This window comes from Pantherophis guttatus, chromosome 11, assembly GCF_059756535.1.
Source record: "Pantherophis guttatus breed Tessera chromosome 11, ASM5975653v1, whole genome shotgun sequence".
In the NCBI taxonomy this organism is placed as follows: Eukaryota; Metazoa; Chordata; class Lepidosauria; order Squamata; family Colubridae; genus Pantherophis; species Pantherophis guttatus.
Genome location: NC_142073.1, coordinates 14,974,295 through 14,995,481, shown reverse-complemented (window position 1 = coordinate 14,995,481; position 21,187 = coordinate 14,974,295). Strand labels below are relative to the sequence as shown.

The 21,187-nt window shown below is 38.7% G+C and overlaps 1 protein-coding gene and 1 non-coding gene across 15 annotated transcripts in view; one reads left to right on the top strand and one right to left on the bottom strand.

The window, feature by feature from the left end:
* CDH8 (cadherin 8) overlaps positions 1 to 21,187 on the bottom strand; it is a 256,394-nt gene that overhangs the window by 211,531 nt on the left and 23,676 nt on the right. For all 14 annotated transcript variants that reach the window (XM_087877214.1, XM_087877207.1, XM_087877209.1 and 11 more), the window contains one exon: positions 15,713 to 16,169. In XM_087877214.1, coding sequence (XP_087733340.1) covers positions 15,713 to 15,964 — 252 coding nt within the window. In that variant the 5' untranslated portion in view covers positions 15,965 to 16,169. The remainder of the gene's footprint in view (positions 1 to 15,712; positions 16,170 to 21,187) is intronic.
* LOC117670317 (small nucleolar RNA SNORA5) lies at positions 20,422 to 20,514 on the top strand. Its single transcript, XR_004592623.2, has one exon. It is a non-coding gene; the product is annotated as a small nucleolar RNA SNORA5 (small nucleolar RNA).

Below are 21,187 nucleotides of genomic sequence, written 5' to 3'. Positions count from 1 at the left end.
ATATCTGTTATCTACTACATGCTTGACAAAACAAAACAAATAAATAAGTAAATAAATTTCAATCCTCCGTTGTATTTACATCCGTTGCCTTTGTCTCTCACCCCCAAATCCAGCAACTGTAAAACATGCATTAAATCTCCATGGTTTCTACCAAAAAACAAAACAAACAAAAAAACAAACAAAAAAAAAACAAGGCTGCATGTTGGTTCTTAGGCCATTGACTGCTCTACACAATTATGCCTTCTGTAATACTAGCAAATGAGAAACTCTGGTAGCGTGCCTATAAATGTCATCGCCATGTGCAGTCATCTAACATCTTTTCTTTATTTCACTGGAGTCTTTCCGAATTCTGCTTTTGTCACCAATGGGAAGAACAGTGACATTTGATGCACTGCTGATGACTTCTCACATCTGCTACCGAGTTGTAAATGCATGCTGAGGAGACTCCAAATATAGACCAGTTCTACATCAAAGGACAGAGACTCTCTTGACAAGAGCTTTTTCTACCCCCCATCAGATCTGCAGGAAAAAGCAGCTGAGTATGTTACCAGACATATCATTTGACAGAAGAATTAGGCTGCTGTTTCTGTCCCAATAAACTTTCAGAGAGAGAGAGAGGGAGGGAGGGAGAGAGGGAGGGAGAGAGAGATGCATATGTATAATCTGTAAAGGTTCTACAGATGAATTATTGAGTCTGTCATCTGCACCTCTATAACTGTCCAGTTTGGTTCTGCAACCTAACAAGACAGACACAGACTTCAAAGGATAATTAGAACTGCAGAAAAAAACAATTACTACCAACCTGCCTTCCATTGAGGACCTGTATACTGCACGAGTCAAAAAGAGGGCTGTGAAAATATTTAAAGACTCTCGCATCCTGGACATAGACTGTTTCAACTTCTTCTCAAAAGAAAGTCCAAGTCCCTTCCCCTGCACCCACATGTCCATTACATGGCTTAATCAATGCACCGTCCAAAGTGGAGATGCCTCCCAGGCATGACACTCCCAGTGCAGGCTGAATGTCCTTGACTCCCAGAGAAAAGAATGTTATTATGGCTACATAACTCTACCAACTCCATGCAATCCCCCCTCCCAGTTTCCCACAGCATTAAGTGTGGCAGCCCTGAAGATCCAAAGAAAAAGATGGCCTCCAGGGCTGACAGACTGATAAATTCAATGGGATTAAATCCTAAACACGCAGAAAGCAGCATGCTTGCCATCAAATCCTATACCAATTCAGAAGTAAGCTTCAAGGCCTTTTGAGTTCCCAGTTAGGAAGGCGATTCTCAACTAAACGGGCATTACATTTATGGAAGTTTTTCTTTTTTTAAAAAATCACCACAATGTCTGTAGGAAGGGGAGAGCACTTCGCTCTCCATAGGCTTCACAATGGGATAAACAGTAGTATTAAACAATCAAGGTATTTAATGGCAAAAATCCACTGAAAAGGGGATCTAAAAGGGAAAGCTTTGCTGCAAGTTGTGTGTAAACAGTAGCAGTTACATTCAAAAGGAGAGTTTACCTAAGGAGAAATTGCATTGAAAAAAAAAATCCAGCATTTTGGAAATGTATGTGTCGAAGAACAAAAGCCAAGCGATTTGCATTAAAAAGACCAATTCTCCAAGGCTTCAGGCTGCTTCTCAATTTTGCAGACAGAAAACAAAACAATTTTTTTTAAAAAAAATAAATCACCCTGGAGATTCCGGGAAGTGAAGGTGCATAATTGTGGTTGATTATACAAGAAGTCGTATCCAAACCTTGAAGAGCGCTAAGCACTCCAAATCCACTTCCTCTCTCACATTTGAACATTCCTCCCCCCCCACTTTTTTTTTCTTTTTCAGACATTGCCTCCACTCTCTTCCTTTCTAGGATGATGTTTACTCATTGGGAGGCTCATTTGGGCTAAAAAAAAAACAACAACAACCCCAAACAACCTGATCACAACATTCTCAGCCATCCCTGTGGTGGTGGGTGATTTGTTTGAAGAGAAAGGTGGATATCTGTTTGTGCTATTGGCTCTCGTCATTGCACAACCCTCACAAGTTCAAGCACATTATTGCCTCTGCAGATCAGGGAATTAAAAGCTCCGATATGCTCCACCAAGAAAGCAAATTTACATGTGTAAATAAATGTGAAGTATTTGGCGAAGTAAACAAACAAAAAAGAGCCACAGAACGGCTTTAGGTGCTCTGCCAGCTACACATTTGAGGGCTTGTGGTGGTGGGGGGGTGGAGTGTGTTAGAGCGCTAACAAATCCATGCAGGCTTTGGCCTACTTTCAATAACTATCTGCAAGAAAAACAGTTTAGACTTCTGGCAGGAGCAATCTGTCCATGTCTGCAGTGGAGGGAGGGAAATAGAGACATAGAGCGAAGAGGTGTCAGAAATAGGAATTTAAAGTACCTGAAGGGGAGAAAATGATTGTCCCAGCTTATTTTTAGCTTTGGCTCCATGGAACTGCTTGTGTAATGTCTATCTAACATTGCCATGCAATCAGACTTGTCTGGGTCACAGAAGGGCATTAAGAAGCAAGGGCAAGGGATCAAATGTGTACTACCGCATCACAATGCAACTGTCAGGGTTTCAAGTAATACACCCCATAACCAGCAGAACTCCGAGGCAAGCGGTTTCCTCAAAGAACAGTTTTATTGGATATATCATATTGGCAGAAGCTGGTGAAAACTGACTTTAAAAGTTCCCGTGGTTTTCACCTAATTAAAAGTTTTCCCCCTTTTCCCAAATAATCAGTCACACGGTCCAATGAAAATGCTGTCCGGTTGCTTGGAAACATTACTCCTCCTCTCTTCAGCCACCTGTGGAAATATCCTTGGTTCTCAGGGGAAATTATTTTGTTTCGGCTACAAAACCCCAGCTATCTCTATTCTCCCCCATCCCTATCCCTCAGCACTGAAGCCTTCCAACAATGTACATGTCTGCCTTGTTGCCATCATGGCTCACCATCTCAAGGTTGGCCATCGTTGGTGCTTTTAGGGTTAGGGATAGGCTACTGCTTGCACAGTCCCAAACAAATCAGCACCCCAATAAAACCGCAACTCTGCTCTACAAAGAGTTTACAACGAACAAAGCGACTAATGTGGTTCTTGCCGCAGCCCATCAGCAAGGTGGTGCCTCAGTAAATGGAAGAGGGAAAGCAACTGCTTATTAATGTCCATCATACCAAACTGCAGTGACTCAAAAAGTATGTACTGCATACATTTCACAAATAGAAAAGCTTTCCTTTCCTGAAATTTATTTGTTTGTTTGTTTGTTTGTTTGTTTGTCTATCTTGCTTGTCACCCATCATGTCTAGAAGCAACTCTAGGCACCTATCTAAACATTAAAAGCCAATAAAACAGTAAATCAATAAATACTCATGCTAACAGGAATAATTTCTGAGGTGGCGAGGTGGTGCAGTGGTTAGAGTGCAGTACTGCAGGCTACTTCAGCTGACTTCTGCAGTTCAAATCTCACCAGACTCAAGGATGACTTAGCGTTCCATCCTTCCTAGGTGGGTAAAATGAGGACCCAGATTGTTGGGGGGCAATAGGCTGACTCTGTAAACTGCTTAGAGAGGGCTGTAAAAGCACTACAAAGTGGTATATAAGTCTAAGTGCTATTGCTATTTACAATTAACAGGAGGAAGGGGGCAGGATGTGCATGGGGTGGGGAGGAGGGGTCTTATCTTAATCTGTCAATCACCTCCAGCATGATGTATCCCCATTAGGGTCCCAGGCTAACTGGCTGAGCCAGGTTTTCAGGCCCTTATGGAAGGCCTGGAGGGTGGGGGGCAGATCTCACTTAGGGGGTTACAAAGGGGAGGAGCCACAGCAGAGATGACTCTTCTTCTGGGCCCAATCATTCCTTGACTGATAGAGTCCGCAAAATGCCCCTTCTGCTCACACAGATCTCGGTCAGTCTCATTAGGGTTAGATGGTTCATTTTATGCTCTATAAATTAGTGCCAGTCTTCAAGATAATGTCAGGGCAAGAAGGCTATTGGGAATATTGACCTAGTCATTACAGGTATGTTTGCTTATTTACTTATATATTTGACTTATATGACATCTCTCCTGGGAGTGACTGAAGGTAGTCCTCGTTTAATGACCACTAATTCAGTGATCATTCAAAGCAATGTAATGTTGCTGAATGAGTGGCATTTATGATCAAAAAATCCAACTATCTCAGGAGCTTTGCAATCATGCCTTGGCCTTCCCAGATAAACCAGACAGGTTACACAACTAAATGACCTAAATCTACTTTACTGTAAGGCTACATTAATAGAATCTTTGCAAGTATGAAAGTACTAACTTCTGTAATCCATTTAAATGCTCTGTTGATTGGCTAGGATGAGAATAAGCATTTATTTATTCTGTATCTCAGTCCACCTTTGAGTATTTTAGCATGATTTTTTTTTCCCCTCTTGCTGTTAACAGCTACAATTGAGATTAAATTATACATGTGTGTCCACGTGGCTATTGTAATGTTATGTTCCTGTTTATTTAACTTACAACCCTAATTTGAAGCGGAACTTCTTTTACTAAGTGATGCAGTCATTAAATGACTCACACCCAATTTTACAACCTCTGTTTACACAGTGATTAAGCAAATTTTCCTTAATAACTAAATTGCTTGGCAATGGACGTTCCAGTCCCGATTATGGTTATACATCTGCAATTCAGAAAATCAGCCCAATGTGATTCAGATCATTTCAGGGTTTGTTTGTTGGTTCACTATTTTATCATTTATTTACATTTATTGGCCACCTAACTCCAGTGGACAAATCTAGGGAAAAAAAAACATCTAAAAACATTAAATCAAGGCAGACAGCCCTAGCTAAAATGATCTAATAAAGATCAAAGAACATAATGTCAATCTGGCTTGGAAAGTTGATTTGATTTGGAGAATCGATGGAAACCATGTTAAATCGAATCTCCATATAACAGTTTATACAGGTGTGTTTTTTGAATAGGATAGGATTGGTGGTAGGATAAAATCAGAGAGCAACACTAAGGAAGAGCTCTTCCTCCATGTGAACAATAATGAGATGATGATGATGATGATGATGATGATGATTATGATGATGATGATGATGATGATTGCACATGTGTCAGAAGCACTGAGACGCTTCTGGGTTGAAAGGATGAGCCAGTGACATCATCTTTGCCCTGGGAACCCCCAATTTTGGGCTCTTTTCATGTCCCATGGCATTTCCCAGGTCTTTACAGATCTACAGATTAACAGAGTTAGAAGGGACCTTGTAGGTCATCTAGTCCAACCCAAGCAGGAGACGCTACACCATTTCTGACAAATGGCAATCCAATCTCTTCTTGAAAGTGTCAAGTGATGAAACTGCCATAACTTCCGAAGGCAACCCCTGTTCCATTGGTTGATTGTTCTCACTGTCAGAAAACTTCTCCTTATTTCCAGGTTAAATCTCTCCTTTTTCAGTTTCCATCCATTATTCCTTGTCTGGCCTTCAGATGCTTTGGAAAATAGCTTGACTCCCTCCTCTTTTTGGCAGCCCCTCAAATATTGGAAGACTGCTATCCTGTCTCCCCTGGTCCTTCTCTTCACTAGACTAGCCATGCCCAGTTCATCAAACTAGACATACCCAGTTCCTGAAACCATTCTTCATATGTTTTAGTCTCCAGTCCCCTAATCATCCTGGTTGCTCTCCTCTGCACTTTTTCTAGAGTCTCAACATCTTTTTTTTTTTTTCTGAAAAAAATAGGTCTTGAAAATGGGTCTGCTAACCTCCTGCCCAGTAATAATGACTATTGTGGCAAACAAACCAAAAATCAAAAAACCAAAAAAAGCACAAATAAGAACAGACAGTACAGTTGCAACAAATTGGATAAGATGTATATTTGAATTCTTGTTTACATGTTTTGTATGTTTTGTTGTTATTTGTTTTGTTTTGTCTGTATTTTTAAATAAATAAAAATTTATTTTAAAAAAATCTCACATTTCTTGCCAAATTTTTGCAAGCTCTGACTTAACAATTCTAAATTTCATAACATTTCAATGGTATTTTATTTTATTTGTTTCCCTTTACTTACTATTTTACACAGTCCTTTGTGATTGGACTCAAAAATGACAGGGGCAGTTGTACTTAATCTTAATACAAAATATATTTTCTTTTAAAAAGAAATGTGTGTGTTTCTTTTAAAAAACACACATTTATATATATACATGTTATGTGCTCATGGGTACAATACAAAGAAGATTGATCTGTTAATCTAATATACTCTATTCAAGTAATAGCATTCATCTTCAGAATAACAAGAAAATGAGAACGTGGGAAATTAATAAATAAAGTCAAAAACTTCCATTGTGTAATCCTTTGAGATTTCAAAGAGGTAGAAAAAATTCGATCATGGGGATAAATGATCCTATTTATAAATCAGATTGAAGGTTTTTCAGGGCTGAAAAAAGTCAAAATAACTGTAAATAAATTTATTATTTTCTTGCTACTTTGGCTTATTGATTACATAATCATCACAACTGGCACAATTCTGCTGGAGGCTTCAAACACACAAATTGGGGGAGTAGGTTTCTTTGATGCTGATTTAAGCTACAGCCATAATATAAAGGTAGAAAATATTAAAACTGACTCAGTTCAAGGATTGCACAAAGAATCAGAGCATGTTAATTCATAGTTCATTATGAACATACTTCACTTCTTAATTCAGTAAGTGAAGAGGCAAAGGATCCACAGTAAATTCCTAATGTTATATGCGACACACAGATCATTCACCAACATTTACGGTAGAACCTGTGGTCACGACCATAATTTGTTCCATAATTTTGGTCGCAACCCAATTTGGTCGTGACCTGAACCTTAAACAAACAACAGGAAATTTGGCGCTTACAAAAAAAAAAAATGGCGCAAAAGGTGAAATCGGCCATGGCCATGTTTGATCGCCACCCGAGTATGTGTTCGTGATCAGATTCAAAAATTTTGTGAATTTTTTGGTCGGAACCGATTTGGTCGTGGTCAGAAGCGTTCGTGACCAGAGGTTCTATTGTATATGGATGGACTTTTATATCAGTGGTCCTCAACTGATGGTCCATGGACTACTGGTGGTCCGTGAGAAAATTTTGGTGGTCCGCAGAAAAATTATTTGCATTTTTATATTGCACTAGATACTATTTATCTTTTTTTTAAAAAAAATCATATTAGTGGTCCGCAGGATTTAAAATTATGAATTTAGTGGTCCCTGAGGTCCGAAAGGTTGGTGATCCCTGGTTTATATAATCTTCAAGTTGCACTTTACCCTTGTGACTTTGTGAGCATTTTCATGAAACATGCTACTTTTTTAAGATTTTTTTTTTTAATTGATTGGCCAAAACCCCTGAAATTCTATACAATTTTCCCCGCTAAATATTAATCAGGTCCTGCCCTCAGTGATTTTTACATCTTGATAGATGAAATATTTTGGCCAAAGACCAACTAATAATTAGAACGGGTCAACTAGAGTTCCATAGACATGAAAAATTCCACTTATATCATTCAATTTGGATAAAATTTTCATGCAGTTTCTTTGGGAAATGAAGAGTTCACTGACGTGCTCTGAATCCGTTTCAGATATTTTCAGCATGTGAAAGTTGAAGCAAATGCATCACGTGGGACCCCTGATCTCTCCTCTTTCCTTGCATATCGCTGTACAGCAGTTTGCAGAATAGACAGGTATGGTACTTGCATATCTGAATTTGATCTCAGTTTAATGCTTCTGTTCTGCCCCAGCTACGGACCCCAAAGAACACAGCACACACAAAGTCTGTACAAAACTTAAATTTACTAAAATAACTTAGTCTTTTCCAAACAAAGGTTGTTAAGAAACTTTCTTAACAGCCTACAAGAAACCAAAAATAAATCACAATCTTACTAAGGTTGGCAGAAAGCCCAGAAGCAATTTGCAGAGAATCCAGACACGAAGGAGAATGAACTAAAGTTGTTCCCTACAAATTGCTTCAGTCGGCGTTCCTCCTTAAATAGGCTAAGGGAGTGGCCAATTAGCCCCAAGCCTTACTCTCGAGGAGACCTCTTCCTGAGGAGCCACTCCTGCCTTTTGGCAGCTCTGAGTGCCCGTGCATCAAGAAGAGGCTCCTCCTCTTCTTCCTCTTCACTTATAGGAGCTTCTGGAGGTTCTGAAGGCCCTGGCTGAATCCCTGCCTCTGGCACCACATCTTCTCCAGCCTCCTCATTGTCTGACTCGAGTGCCAGCTGCACAGGCTGCTGGCGCAGCACCACACCAGCCTCCTCGCTGTCAGAATCAGCAAAATTCGCACAGGCCGCTGACAGGCCACAACAGCTTCATTGTTTTTGCACCTTTGGTATCGTTCCTCTCTAAAGATGCTGGTTATTTGTGTGCACATGCAAAAATAGATGCATCGACAGAACGAATTTTGTATGATCCATGAAGGAAGAATATGCAGGCAGTTGAGTACAGAAATTGTGAATTCCGGAACAGATCCAACATGCTCTTTGCTGGAATCAGGTTTTGCACTGTTCCATCTGTTCTATAGAGGTCAGAAACTATAAAGTGGTCTCCGTGAATTGAAAGAAAAAAAAAAACAGCAATATTGAAGACCAAATAGGCCATCAATAGAACTCAATGTAATTCGCTCTAATCTTAATTGCAGGAAATATGACTTTTGCAATAGAGTAGTAAATGTCTGGAACACTCTACCTGATCCTGTGGTTAGTCTCTCTAATCCCCATACTTTTTACCATAATCTGTCTACTGTGGACCTTACACATTTCTTAAGAGGTCCCTAAGGGGGCGTGCATAAGCGCACCAGCGTGCCTACCATCCCTGTCCTATTGTTCCCAATTATATGTAATCATTCTATGTGTTTATGGCTATGTTTTGCCTATTTATATTCTTTTTTTTTTTTGTGCCAAAAATTTTTCATGTGTCCATGTCTGTGTCTACTCTGTTACTTGTTTTCTTATTTGTTGACAAATAAATAAATAAATAAGTAAATAAGTAAATAAATACTTTTTAAAAAATACTTTAAAAAAATACTTCTAGAAAATGGACATGCCTGTTGGTATTGTTTTGCCTCCTTCGTCCCCTATGTATTTACTAGTGCACTTGAATAATGATGGAAATTAAAGGAAGGCAGGATGCTTTAATGATGTTGTAATGCAGAGTATTATGTGATTTAATGTGGCGGTGAAAGAAAAATCCCAGAAAGAAAGCTCCCAATGCATCTCTTGCCCTATTTGTACCAGAGAAATTGGCACACATATGGTCTGTAAGACAGCACATCCTTTGAATAGCTCAGCAATATGTAGAAAGAATCAAGAAAAGGGCAGCAATCTATTTTAACTCACAATTCGTTTTTTGGTGTGTTTTTTTTGTCAGTGTGTTTGATTGAAAACTTTCCTAGTTTAAATCCAGTTGGGAATATGTTCCTATAAAAACCAATTGTGTGTGTGTGTGTGTGTGTGTGTTTGCATTCAAAAAAACCCAAAATAATTGTAATGCACTTCAATAAATTCTTTAGATATAAAGGACCCATCATCGGTGCATAAAATTTGGGTCATATTTGAATGAATGTAAAAAAAAATGTAACAAAGGCTAAAGTCTTATTACAGATTAAGAATTTGAATAAGGAAATAATTATTTCCAAATAAATTGGATTGTGTGTCTTCTTTGTCTTGATTTTGTTAGGCGTAGCTATTGCCAGACCCTGCATCAACTTAAGATAGAAATGCATGACTTTGGAATAAATTAATTCCCAGGGTTAGCTCAAGATATTTTGCTGTCTGAAGCAGAGACATAAATCCCAGCAGGCCAAAATCGGGAAACGTAATACCCAGAGCCACAGAACTTTTTCCTATATGTGACACAGTAAAGCCCTAAAGCATTTTCTCTATCTCCAGTAGCCACAATAAAGCAATAAAATTGTTCACAATTGCCTGTCTTCCTCATGCTATCCAAAATCTGATGCTTAAGACAGCTGTCTCATCCAGCCTAATTGTAGGGCCAGCTTTGTTAACATGTACAATTAAGAAGCAGCTTGGGCCTGCAGCAAATAGCTAATTCTAAATAAGATCAGGATTTGATATTATTCAATACATTTTTATTTTCCAATCTATTAAAATCACAAGCTATGAAAAGTTTTATATGACGTCCTTAAAACATATCTCTTTTCATTTCCATCATTGTGATTTTCAATGGTAGATTAAAACGGGAGGAAGGTGAAATAAAACCAGACAAAATAATTTTTCTATCATGATTTTATCTTAACTTTTACATACCCGTGTTTTCCCAAAAATAAGAGCCTGTTTTATATATATATATATATATATATATATATTTTGAACCCTGAAATAAGTGCTTGGCCTTATTGCCATGCGCTCAAAAGCCCGATTGGGCTTATTATCAGGGGATGTCTTATTTTGGGGGAAACAGGGTACCAGTAGAAGGTCTTCTGAACGATAGTTGGACTGTATTGTTCAGCTACGATTCTCAATTACTTTCAACACTAATATAAAATATTCTGGATTAAACTCATTTTATTTTAACTGCATAGTTCATTGAGAAGTTTTTCTGTCTGTTTCTTTGTCTCTCAGCAAAATTTGGTCCACAGAGTACATTTCTCAGCACCATATTCAAGATTATCTCAGAATATCAACAACATCATAAATGAAACTTAATGGCATGTTTGACTAGACTAATAGGGGAAATGGAGAGACTGAAATTCAGGATATTGTAAGAATCTAATCTTCGCTTTAGTAATCTATGGGAATTGGCCATTACATTTAGTCACAATATGATTTGCATTCTGGGTCTTAGAATAATATTTAAACACATCAATTAAGTTTTGCTACCCAAGGTTTTTGGATATGATTTCAAGAGCCATTTTGATGTTGTGGTTAAGGCATCAGGCTAGAAACTGGGAGGCCCTGAGTTCTAGTCCTGCGTTGACCAGAAAGCCATCTGGGTGACTTTGGTCCAGTCATTCTAAGGCAATGGCAAACCAATTCTGACAAACTTTGCCAAGAAAATTGCAGGGATTTGTCCGGGCAGTCTCTGAGAATCAGACACACAACTGAATGGAACAAAACAAAACAAAATCCAAGCTTTAGAGTGTAGGTTGTGTAAACTCATGCCTTTGTATGGAAATAATGTTTGGTAGGCTACAAAACTAGCATTTAATAAATGAACCTTCTTGAAGGGGTATTGAAATTCCCCTATCTAAATATCGCCTAGCTCACGATGACTATTTTTCATCACACCCTCTCAGCTTAGCCTTGTAAAGGGTACAGTGCAGTAGTGGGTTTCAAATCCCATCGCTAACAGTTTGCTCGTGGGCGCTTGTGTGCTTGCGTGTGCACGCGACACTTCTGTGCACGCACAGAAGTGTCCGGGTAAGTGGGTGGAGCCTCCCGCCACTGCCGCTAATACCGATTCATTTGATCGGGGCGAACCAGTAGCAAACCACCACTGGTGCAGTGTAAATGTATAACTTCACTTCACCATTTAGTGTTTTCACAATTAAGGGTTACAGTACCAGGACTTCTAGAAGAGATTCCTAAAATACTGCAAAAAAAAAAAAAAGCAATATTGATATGTAGATTTAAATACTGCTTCAAGATTCATATCCATGTTTAATGTTTCATCGAAATGAATAAGTACATCTGGGCATCATTTGTTTAAAAAAAAAAATCCATCTTGATCCAAAAATATGTACAAGAGTTACAAGTTCTACTGAAACTGATAGAGAGGCATTGTTGATCTAATGGCCGCTTTTAGTCTCCTTTATGGTGACAGCAATTTCACTTTCTCCAAATGGGAACTAATGAAATCACATTGTACTTTATGGTTCTATGAAGTACTTGCCCTTCTTAATTCTAAACAGACATTACTGTCTGTTGCTGCTAAGAACTACCACTCCTTTCACGGAAGTGTAGACGATAGTGAACCATTAACCTAAGCAAATAGGAAAGCAGGCTTGTAACTACTGAAAATTGGATGAAAGATTAAAGTTGGGGGTGGAAATTTTGCGGTTTTCCTGGAATGCGATCCATGGATCAAATCCTATTTGATTGTGTGATGATTGGAACTAGTTGGGGAATTCTTTGTAGGTTCCATTCTTAACTCTCTTATCCTATTCAACTTCAGATTTTCTTTTAGACTTTAGTCCTAAATCTAAATAGAAAAATAGGTTGAAGATTTAGAACTTAGAACTAAGGAGAAATTTCCTGACAGTTAGAACAATTAATCAGTGGAACAACTTGCCTGCAGAAGTTGTGAATGCTCCAACACTGGAAATTTTTAAGAAGATGATGGATAACCATTTGTCTGAAGTGGTGTGGGGTTTCCTGCCTGGGCAAAGGGTTGGACCTCCAAGGTCCCTTCCAACTTTTGTTATTCTATTCTATTTAGGAGCAAGTTCCAATATACTCAAAATTTGCTCTTAGGTAAACAAAGAATGCATTCATCAAAAGGCCTGTTTTTCAATTATCACCATGAACCTCACCATCAGATTCATCTCCTCCATACTGTATCTTTTTCTACTTCTTTTGGATTGACCTCCAGTGGAATACAGTGCTTTACAAATTGTGGATAGTAATTTCAGTTCTTAAGCATCACAACAGAGGGTGTAGAAGGACTCGCCACAGCCAACTCGCCATGGCTAATTTGCCACACGACAACTCCCCACAGCTAACTCACTGCAGGACAATTCACCATGAGACAATTCAATGCTGTATTAATCATTTCATTCCGGTACTTTTATTATTGGCGACCATGTTTTCATCTTGATTATTGTAACCCTTTTATTTCTGGATTGACTTTCTTTATTATGATTGACAATGGTTCCATTGAAATTAATTTAACTTTTTTATTTGTCGAATTGTCCTGCAGCTAGTTGTTCCGGCAATGAGTTGGCCATGGCTGGTTGGTCATGGCAAGTTGACTGTGGCAAGTTGTCCTATTCCATACAACAGAGAACTAGACCTGACATAGGAACCACAGGACAGTATAAATAGGCAACTCAGATTGTAATTTTAAGTAACAGCAGAATAAAGGGAGTATGAAGGCTTCAACTGCAGCTTCCTTCATGATGCTATCACCCCCTTTTATGGATTTTTTCTTCTTCTTAAAAAAAGCAATCATACTCAATAACACATTGCCAATTAATTAGGACTGCCCCCGTAGCTACATTTTAATAGTTAGAATAAAACAGGAATTAGAAAGAGGATAATGCTGAAATAGTGAAAAAATTAAACATGCCATGGCCTGAGCAGTTCAAATAATCTCATGCATTTTAGGAACTGTTCCTTTTTTTCTCAATCTGCATTTTGCTAGAAAAATCGGATGGTAAAACTTATTTAGTGTAAATGACTTACAGTCTTTTTTTTTTTTAAGGGGTGGGGGGCAGGGGTGAAATCTACTTACCTTCCCAACCAGTTCGGAAGTGCATGTGTCGCATGTGTGATGCTTTTCTCGCTTGTGTGTGTGTGTCACATGCGCACTTGGACCCTCTGCGCATGTGCAAACCCTTCTGTGCATGCGCAGAGGGTAAAATACAGGTTACTTCCTGGTTAAAACCAAGAAGTGACGATGACTGGGCGGATGGGCAGAGCCTTGCACCGCCATCGCTACCGGTTCTCCGAACCACCGGCCGCCATCGCTACCAGTTTAGCCGAACCAGTCTGAACTGGGAGCATTTCACCCCTGGGTGGAAGGCTATGATAAATGAAATGAATTTATTTAAATATAGTAAATAAATAACCCATGAAGACCAGTAAATATTTGAGCTGCTATGTAGACGGGGGAAGTTTGATGCGTGAAGATGCTAAAAGCCTGGCATACTATTTGTGCTGCTTCGGCGATTTATACTGTGATTTCTAAGATGCTTGATAATATAAATGGTTTGTAGTTATTCCACATTGTGATTGACAGTAAAATGAAGTCTTCTGCTTAGCCCTTATTAATTTCTATTAGGATGGTTTATTTTGGGGGGCGGAGGAGGGGGTGCCTTCTTCCGATTCCATGGGAACATAAATAGATATCATTAACAACGAAAATACAATATCTTTATTTTCTAGGCAGAAGGCACGTATTAAATGGTTGTCACTCTGAAGCATCTTTATTTGCTTGAAAAGAAAGGGTGTGTGTATGTGAGAGATACACAGAGACGGAAGGGGAGATGAGAGACACATTTCACTACTATTTAAGATCCCCCCCCAAAAAATGTTTTTCTTACTCATTTTCTTTTCTCCTTGCCAGCCTTCTTGTTTCTTCATCTATGACCCCTTCTTCACATCTTTACCTCAGGTAATCAAACCTGTCTTTGAATTAATCCTATTCTGTCTTCGTTTCAGTAGGCTACCTTGATTTTGGTCCCAATCTATTTCTTTTACTGAGATTTGATCCCTCACTACCAGACTTGAGGTCAATCAAAGAGATGCATCTCTTCCCCTCCAAATATTCATACAGCCAGCTTGAAAATATGTTCAGGCATCCTGGAGAAAACCACCCCTGCCTTCAACCATCATGTGATAGATAGATAGATAGATAGATAGATAGATAGATAGATAGATAGATAGATAGATAGATAGATAGAAGATAGAAGATAGAAGATAGAAGATAGATAGAATTCTTTATTGGCCAAGTGTGATTGGACACACAAGGAATTTGTCTTTGGTGCAGATGCTTTCAGTGTGCATAAAAAGACAAGATACACTTGTCAAGAATCACAAGGCACAACACCCAGTGACAGTCATATGTACAATAAGCAATCAAATCATACTAGGAAACAATCAATATCAATATAAATCGCAAGGATATAAGCAACAAGTTACAGTCATGCAGTCACAAGTGGGAGGAGATGGGCGACAGGAATGATGAGAAGACCAATAGCAATAGTAATGCAGTGAATAGTTTGACAGTGTTGTGGAAATTATTTGTTTAGCAGAGTGATGGCATTTGGGAAAAATCTGTTCTTGTGTCTAGTTGTTCTGGTGAGCAGTGCTCTATAGCATCGTTTTGAGGGTAGGAGTTGAAACAGTTTATGTCCAGGATGTGAGGGGTCTGTAAATATTTTCACAGCCCTCTTTTTGACTCATGCAATATACAGATCCTCAATGGAAGGCAGGTTGGTAGTAATTGTTTTTTCTGCAGTTCCAATTATCCTCTGAAGTCTGTGTCTGTCTTGTTGGGTTGCAGAACCAAACCAGAGAGTTATAGTTATAGTCCTACACACACACAAAGTCACTTGAAGTAAGAATCTTCCAGCAAGATAGGCCTAACAAAGTTTTAATTTTATACGTGCTCAACTACATATTACACATAGCAAACCAAAAATGTGAATAAGTACCAAGATAAGTTGAGGAGGCCCACTCAGTGGTCTCTTATTGGTCAATGGCTAAAAGTTCTGCCTGTCTTGTCTGTCAAACAAACCATATCAACAAAATCCAATCCCAAAATACTCATGCTCATAGACTTTTCCTTGACTGTAATATGCTAACCACATGAAATCAATAATCCTCCTTTGACAGAATCAGAGCTAACTATATCCTTGTCCTTCTTAGCTCATTCTAAAGGCAGAAAGTGAATTAGGGGTCAGCTCCTTTTCTTAGCTGACTTGTAGCATGTCAAAACATTCACAGGACACAATTATTGAGGAAACAGTTCAAATAAATAAATATGTGTTATCAGTCTCATTGGAGGATTAAAAATATTGACTTACCCGTCCAACTAATATAGGTTCAGGTCCGGAAAATTCTTCTAACACAAACATTTGATTCCATACCCAGCCTCTCTTCGAACGGTTCAACACTCTTTGTTCTTCATTGAGTTCACTTAGTCCTCTACTGGACCTACTGGGTAGTACTTGAGAATGATTGATTGGAGCCATGTATATAGATGGAAATGCAGTAATCCATAATATTACTAACGGAGCCCATGTATCCATAAGCATTTCTGCTAGTCCTTCTGGCATTGTTCCACACACTAAGCAAATCACCACTGAAGAAGACAAGACACAATTATTCTGCTTCCTTCCAGATTGTAGTCATCCGATTCATCCTGCAGCAACGAAGATTTACTTAGTGTTCCATCGTGTTTTTAGACCAATTTAAACATAAAGAGAGAATGCTTAGGCGGTAGAAACACCCTCCATTGGAATTTATTATCTTCAAAGAGGCCTAAAAAATTCAGAGAGAAATAACTGGAGTTAGCAATACAGTAAAATGATTGGGAATGTGTGACTTGGGTTTTTTTTCAGATCTGTAGATTCTAATTTTGTACATTCTATTTTAACAATCCCGTTTAAAAAATTCATTTCCAGGTATTTTGGGAAATAAGTATTTGCATCTTTGAAGCAAAATGGAAGCCATTTAATAATTTCTTTGGGTAGGGAAACTTTTCCTTCCTTCCCACCAATCAATATGCACTACCAATTCTTTTTAAATGTTTTTAGAATAGAATAGAATAGAATAGAATAGAATAGAATAGAATAGAATAGAATAGAATAGAATAGAATAGAATTATTTATTGGCCAAGTGTGATTGGACACACAAGGAATTTGTATCCGTGCATAGGCTCTCAGACTACATAAAAGGAAAGATACATTCATCAAGAATCATAATTTACAACACTTTTAAAATTTTATTGCTGAATTCACGCACTCCTCTACTGGCATTTGCACAATCCTCAAAAATAATTTGTTCAATGGTGTTGAACCCAAGTTTCCGATTGTAACGATGATGCTAATGAGGATTTATATTGTTGTTATTTTTGTTTAATGCAACTAAGTACAAAAGTTACTGGTCCTTGTAAAAATGGTGATAGCGATGGTAGTGATGATATTAATAATTTTAACAACAAAAAATGTTCATTCTGGAGCACCCCTTGAACACCATCAATATTGAAAAAAAAATCACTCTCAATCAATTGTAAAAGGCAGCTTTACTGGAACAGCTTATATCCTTCAAGGATAGTTTTAACACTATCAAACAACATCTGCCTCTCCTATAACATTTATATTTTATTGTGTTTTACTAATCTAGGTGGAATGTTAATATATATATTGCTAGTCCATGTATGATATGCCATACGCTAAGAAGTAAATAAACGCCGCTCCTAAATCCTTGAGAAGGACTCAATTGGCAAGTAAAATGCTAGATCCAGTCAAAATATCTGGCTGACTAAGCAACCAACCACAGTAATAATAAACCACAAGCTTTTCTAAATAAATTATTCTGAAACAAAAACTGGTGGTGACATGATCAATAAGGCATTGTCCGACTGAATTGTGACTATGGAAAAATATTTAACAGGACTTCTCTTAAACTGGCAATATGGAGGAAAGAATACATGGAACAGGCTATTAATTATATTTTAGTGCAGCAAATAAAGTCTCTGTGTCTCATTTTGTATGTGGAGACTATTCTGCAGTTATGTCTTTTCCCACCATATGCTTAAGAAGAATTAATCGATTTTTCCTATCAGAAAGAACACAGAATTTTGTGGAGGATTTCTGCAGTGGATTTTTAAGGGTTTCTAAAAATTAAAAAAAGAAATGACATTCTTGATGGGGTGGGGAAAGAAAAATATCTGCCTGTGTTGTTTTGTTATTCTCCTCTGTTTTCTTGTTCTTCTATTTTTGTGTTATTTGAGTACTAACTGGTTACTTTCTGTGAGACCTTTGCTGAGCTCTGCTGACCAGTTTTAAAAGATACGATTTCTGATCTCTTCTAACAGAGAGAGAGAGGGAGGGAGGGAGGGAGGGAGAGAGAGAGAGAGAGAGATTTGCATCTCAGATTAGAAGCGATTAGGATCATTATTCATAATAAACTATGGTTCAGTTATTCATACCAGAAAATCGATTCCACTTTATATTTTCTCTTCTTCTCTCCCCCCTTTTTTATCTCTGCACTTTTTGATTTTTTAAAAATTTATTCTTAGTTTTTGTTCATTTTTTATTTCTCTATTTTTAAACCTCAATAAGACTACTATTTAAAAAGTTACCAGAAAATTAATTCCGCTCCATCAGCCACTATTTGGCATCTGAGTGAAGCACGTTGGCCTCCATGTTTTAATAGTTGCAAATATAAATGCTGGAAGCCAGAAAACTTTTGCTACCCTTGAATTTTTTGTCAACAGCCTTCAATTAAATTAAGATTGTGTGTGTGGGGGGGAAAACATCTGCTCTCCAATTCCAGAATGTATTCATTCAATTCTTATTCTTTGAGAGTTTCAGAATCCCAGTAATATTTTGTTGACCTTACCTGTGCCCACACTCCCAACTCAACTCAACTCAACTCAACTCAACTCAACTCACTTAACCATGTCTGTCTGAATGACTCTGCCTGCTGCCTGCTGCCTTCCTGCCTATGTCTCTATGTCTCTATCATCTATCTCTCTATCATCTCTCTATCATCTATCTGTATCATCCATCCATCCACCCATCCAATTTATCCAATCTATCCTGTAATCCTAAGTATCCATAACCAAATCCAGAGGTGGGTTTCACATAATTTACCACCGATTCACCGTGCACCAAAAATGTGAGCCTGTGTGCCTTCTGCGCATGCTTGCAGCCTTCCATGCATGAGCTTTGCCCGCTCACACAGCTTGCTTGCATGCATGCGCGCGGCTTAGAAAACATAGCTAGATAAGATGGCATAGAGCCGGGGCAGGTGGGCGGGCCCACCTGCAGGTCGGCTGAATACCACCACTGACCAAATCTAAGGGTAACATGCACAACAAAACTGTTTTTGCAGTACTAGCTGGTTTTGGGAGCATCCCATCTCTAGGGAAGGGATTGCATAAAGTGAGAAGGCCTATCCGTGTCTTTTCATCTGTTAACATCCCTTGACATCACTCTCACATCTTCTGAGCTGTCCTTCTTCCAGTCTGAAAATTACCATTATTATTTTTTTTCCCCCTTTGTGATGTTTTTAACTGGGGGTTTAATTGCAGTGTAAAGACACATGAAAGATGGTTTTGCTGAGAAGCAAGAAATCCCTCGCAACACTTTCAATCACTTTGTAAGCGAGGTAAGAGCATGGCTCTACACATCCCGTCATAGAAATAGGATCAAAATGTTCTCCTTTGTTCTCCTCTTGTTTCCCCTCAGTCAAATTAAGAATGATGAAAAAGCTGACACAGAAACTGTATTTTTAACACTTGCGCAACAACTCTGGGTACTTCGTTGGCACCTGACAAATGTCAGCACAAACCTTACTAGAAAACTGAAAATGTTGTGACTTAAATTTAGTTGCCACATTCAAGAATATAGTGCGGTATTCCATTTTTGTGTTAGCACAATGAAGGAAGAGAAAGGGAATTAGCTGACTAGAAGTGCTATTTTTGCAAACATGATGTGTCTGTTCAGGTGCTTTTAAAGGCCCACATGCATCCATATTATACACACAAACCGCATTTGACAGGAGATTTAGACTTCTTTCTCTCTCAACTCAGAAGTGTTCAATTAAGTTTCCATTGAGCCATCACTAATGCATCAAGATTCATTAGCCACAATTGTATCCAGCCTTGGAATAGCTCTGTAGGAATTGCTAGTATTGCCAGACTCACAAAAAGCAGCATCAACCACAACAGAGAGAAGAAACAACAGCCACGATTTAAATGGATTTTACATTAAACCTAACTTGATTCTTGAGTTATTTTAGGCGAGCACGAACCATAAAATGGATCAGTAGAGGGTTATCATCACCACAAGACAGCGTCTGGATGCTGGCTTGTTTTGATGCCAAGAAACCCATTTGGCTGAAATGTTCTTGGTTCATTTATTTTATAAACTCTGCTTTTCCTGTATTTCAGGCACACAACAAACAATAACGGCCATATGCAAGAGGGAGTGATATCTCCTCAGATAACAATAGTAAGGAGATTCTGAAATGTGGTCCTGTAGACGGAAGTAACAGGTGTTTGTTTTTTCTGGTAGCAAAAGCAAGAGTCCCTAGTATGTGGAAATGGGTTTGTTATTAGAAATTATCAGGAACCTGAAAATTAATTCAGTAGATGACAGGCAACTCTGTTGACAGATATAAAGAAATATATCACCCTAATGCAAGGGTGAAATCCAGCAGGTTCTGACAGGGTCTGGAGAACCGGTAGTGGAAATTTTGAATAGTTCAGAGAACCGGCAAATACCACCTCTGGCTGGCCCCAGAGTTGGGTGGGGATGGAGATTTTGCAATATCCTTCCCCCAGGAGTGGTGAGGGAATTGAAATTTTGCAGTATTCTTCCCCTGCCACACCCACCAAGCCACACCATGCCCACCAAGTCATGCCCACAGAACCGGTAGTAACAAAAAATCGGATTTCACTGTTGCCCTAATGGTTATAGAGTTCCGTTATAAAAACCAATTCGGTAGGATCACAAGGGAAGAAAAGGCATTTATAGAAAAGGAGTATCCAATTTGTAATTAGAGCAGGGGTGTCAAATTCAGGTCTGGCTTAGATCTGGCCCACGGGGCTGCCTTGGAAACAGCGAAGGACTGGTCCGCAGTGCTTCTGCCAGTGAAAACGGAGCTCGGGAGGGCAACACGCCTCCTGAGCTCCGTTTTCACTGGGAGAGGTTGCAGGAGGCAGTGGCAGCCAAAAAGGGAGCTCAGAAGCCCGTTTGCACTTAAGCCACCACAGACACCTCCGACAAGAGTGATGTTGAGCTGGCCATGCCCCCTGCCTCCCTCCCCCGAGGTCAAACACAACCCAGATGTGGCCCTCAATGAAATCAAGTTTGACACCCCTGAATTAGAGGGAAGAATTATGAGGTGTCACTGACTGTCCTACCTCTTCTTAGAATACTACCCTAGATGATGTCCTGTTCTGATCTCAGTAGGATCATCTCCTAAACTCCTGAATAAAGAGGAGAGATTTTCCAGTTAGATGTCAACATTTAAAGATCATATCATGCATCTTATCTCTTCCATGCTTGTGCATAAATCTCAAATTATGAATGCATAAGTGATAGTGTAGAACATTTCTTATTTAGAAATAATCCCATAAAAGCAAAGGGCTCCCATTCATATATAGGCTTCTGCTGTAAGATCAAATCTATCAGGTGGGAATTATGAAGCTATTTCTGTATTTGCTTCATTGAAGTAGTTGTTCTCTTGAAATCAATGAGATTTAAATCTACATAACATGCTTAGGGTATAAGCACAAGGATGAAATATGATTAAATGTACTTGCA